General features: G+C 72.9%; 1 protein-coding gene across 1 annotated transcript; it reads right to left on the bottom strand.

Annotated features, from left to right (window-relative positions):
* Positions 1-84: 84 nt before the first annotated feature.
* RDH8 (retinol dehydrogenase 8) lies at positions 85-2115 on the bottom strand. The gene is made up of 6 exons (XM_026088714.1): positions 2010-2115; positions 1093-1254; positions 842-1021; positions 668-761; positions 390-573; positions 85-309 (listed from the first exon to the last, which is right to left on the bottom strand). Exons 1-6 carry the CDS (start codon positions 2113-2115, stop codon positions 85-87), a joined length of 951 nt encoding a protein of 316 aa, XP_025944499.1.
* Between the last annotated feature and the right edge of the window lie 988 nt (positions 2116-3103).

The raw sequence follows: 3103 nt of genomic DNA, 5'->3' as shown, positions 1-3103 counted from the left end.
CAAACCTCCCCAAAGCCCCCCCTCGTGACTCCCTAAAGTCCCCCTGGGCCCCCTCGTTGGGGTGGTCGTCGGTGGGGGCGGCGCTCACGCCGGGGTGACCCCGCGGCGGCAGCAGGCGCAGGTGAGGCACCGCAGCGCGCTCACGCTGAGCCGCAGGAGGCTGCCAGAGCGGAAGAGCAGCCGGTGCAAGGTCCGCACGGACAGGTCCCCCGAGGGGTCGGCGTACTTGAGGGCCACCAGCGGCGTGTAGAGGCGGTTGGTCTGCATGCGGAAAGCCGGGCGCTGGGCCCCGACGACACGCGCCACGGCCTGCGGGAGCCGCGGTGCTCAGCGCCGGCCCCGGGGGCGCCCGCCGTGGCCCCCCGCCCGGCCCCCGCCTTGGCCCCCACCTCAGCCACCGCCTCGGGGCTCTGCCCCAGCGCCGCGAAGATGTCGCGCGAGGCCGGCAGGTAGACGTCCCTGAAGTACCGCACGGTGGCCGCGTCAGCGCCGGCGCACTCGCGGCGCGACGCCTCCTCCAGCAGCTTCTGCTCGAAGTCGGTGTTCACGGGGCCCGGCTCCACCATGGAGACACTGCGGGGCGCCGGGCGCCGTCGGGGCYGGGCTCCCGGCTTTCGCCTCCGCTTTCCCAGCGGGGCCCCGGCCCCTCCTGCCCCCGCGCACTCACAAGACGTCGAACTGCAGCAGCTGCACGGCCAGGCTCTCGCAGAAGCCCTCCACGGCGAACTTGGAGGCGGCGTAGACGTCGTTGAAGACGATGCCTGCTGGCGCAGAGCGGCTGAGCTTGGGGGGCCCCACCGCTGCTGCCGCCCGCCTGCCTGCCGCGCGGCCCCCGCCTCACCCTGCAGCCCCATCACGCTGCTGATGACCACGATGTGGCCGCTCCGGCGCCGCTTCATGTCGGGCAGGACGGCCTTGATCATCCGCACGGCCCCGAAGAAGTTGGTGTCAAAGAGGTGCTTCATCTCCTCCACGCTGATGCTCTCCACGGGGCCGACGTGCCCCACGCCGGCGTTGCTCACTGCGGCAGAGGGGGGCTCGCCAAGCCGCCCCTGCCACCCCCGCCACCCCCGGCCCCGCGCCCCGGCTCACCCAGCACGTCCACTCTGCCACCGGGGATGCTGCCCACGCACTCCGCCACCGAGCTGTCGCTGCACACGTCCAGGTGCTGGATGCTCAGCGTCCGGCCCAGCGCCGGCCCCGCCGCCTCCTCCAGCTTCTCCTTCTTCCGCAGGTCGCGCATGGTGGCGATGACTGTGGTGGGGACGGGGTGGGGGCAGCGCCGCTGGTGGCCTCCGCTGCCGCCGCAGGCTGACACCCTGCCCTGCGCCTGTCCCCGCTCCCCCTGCGCCCAGAACCGCCAGGGCTGGAGGGTCAAGCCGGGATGCTCCTTAAGCCGCTTGGGTAACGCAGCTGCTAATACCCCCCCCCCCCAGCTAATCCACCCGCACAGGGCAGCCCCGGTGCAGAGATCTGCAGGCACACGCGTGTGCGCGCGTGCACGGCGCTGCAGGGTGCGTGTGTGCACAGTGTTTGCAGCATGTTTGCGTGCAAAGGGAGTCGTTAGGCAGTGGGTGCTTGTGCTCCCTGCCACGGTGTGCAGCGTGGGAAATGTGCCCATGGCACGGATGTGATGCCCGGCTCCGTGCCCGCCCTGGCACGTGGGGCCGTCCCAGCCCTCGTGCTGCTAGCGAGGGGTCTGCATGCTGGCTGGGAGTCGTGTTGGGGCCGTGGGGAGGAATAGGCTCCGGGGCTGCCCCGCGGTGCTGGTGCCCCCCAAGCTGCCCCGTAGCAAAGGGGTTGGTGCCGAGGGGCAGGAGAGGCCGGTGGGGATGGATGGGGCGAGCACCAGCCCCGAAGCCTGCACCCTCCCTGGCCCACGCTGCCGGGATGCCCTGGCCTGGGGGGCTCCCATCCCCTTCCCACTGCACCGGTGGGGGGCGCAGGGCCCTTCCCGTCCCCCCCCCGGCACCAGGGGAGGCAGGGACGAGCCCCTGCCCACTCCTCACCCTGGAAGCGGCGCTGGGGGTCCCGCGCCAGCCGCACGGCGATGGCGAGGCCGATGCCGGAGGAGCAGCCGGTGATGAGGACGGTGCGAGGCGCAGGGCTGGCCATGGCTGCCCCGGCCTCGGGTCCAAAGGCTCTTATGAGATCAGGACCCGGCATCACGTGGGGCAGGATCAGCCACCGYGGGCCGCCCTCAGGGAGCCCCCGGCGGGGCACCGGGGCCAGGGCCGGTGAGGTGGCCCCGTAGCCGGGCCGTGGCATCTGGAGGTGCCCGCGGCCTCCCGCGGCTGGGGCACCCCGCGGCCCCGGCCAGTGCAGAGTCCGTCACGGGGGCCCGAGGTGGCTGTGGGGTTGGAGAGGGGGCCCGGGCTGCTGCGCCGTGGGGCAGGGGCTCAGCTCCCCAGGCCAGGGGCGTCCGTGGCCCTGCCGCAGCCTGGGGGCCTGTTACTGCAGAGACCGTGGTAAATATTTGCCAGGAAATGGAAAAACGGGTCAGTGGATGGGAGCCGAGCGGCTGTGACTCAGGCGATGAGGCAATGGGGCGACTCCGGCCAGCCAGGCCCTGGGGGCGCCCGTGGCCCAGAGCCAGCTGCGCTGTGGCTGGGGGGGCCAGGTGCCCCCAGAGATGGCCCTGCCGTGGGGCTGGGTGCCCCCAAACAGCCGGCTTCTCCATGGGGCTGGGCACCCCTGGGAGACGGCCCCGCCGTGGAGCTGGATGTGGGGCTGAGTGCCCCCAAACAGCCAGCCGCACTTTGGGGGTGGGTGCCCCCAGAGATGGCCCCACCATGGGGCTGGGAGAAGGGTGAGGGGCCGGGCACCTTGACACCCACCAGCCTCACCGTGGGGCTCGGTGGCCCCAAACATTCGACCTTGCCATGGGGCCAGGCGCCCCTGGGAGACAACCCTGCTCTGGGGCTGGGCGCCCCCAAATAGCCAGCCTTGCCATGGGGCTGGGCACCCCCAAGAGATGGCCCCCACTGTGGGGCTGGGAGCGGGGTGGGGGGCCGGGTGCCCTGACACCCGCCGGCTTCGCTGAGGGGCTGGGAGCGGGGTGGGGGGCCGGGTGCCACGACACCCGCTGGCTTCGCTGTGGGGC

This window comes from Apteryx rowi, unplaced genomic scaffold (assembly GCF_003343035.1).
Source record: "Apteryx rowi isolate R43461 unplaced genomic scaffold, aptRow1 scaffold_782, whole genome shotgun sequence".
Classification (NCBI taxonomy): Eukaryota; Metazoa; Chordata; class Aves; order Apterygiformes; family Apterygidae; genus Apteryx; species Apteryx rowi.
Note: the sequence above shows the minus strand (reverse complement) of the source record. Positions and strands in the feature narration are given on the sequence as shown.

What these genes read in the sequence shown, in the direction of transcription:
- RDH8 (XM_026088714.1), bottom strand. Translation starts at nt 2,115, where the DNA reads ATGGCCAGCCCTGCGCCTCGCACCGTCCTCATCACCGGCTGCTCCTCC. An exon ending in TGGCAGAGTGGACGTGCTGG is followed by an intron (nt 1,022 to 1,092) that starts GTGAGCCGGGGC and finishes CCTCTGCCGCAG; the next exon opens with TGAGCAACGCCGGCGTGGGG. An exon ending in GCCCCGAGGCGGTGGCTGAG is followed by an intron (nt 310 to 389) that starts GTGGGGGCCAAG and finishes CGGCTCCCGCAG; the next exon opens with GCCGTGGCGCGTGTCGTCGG.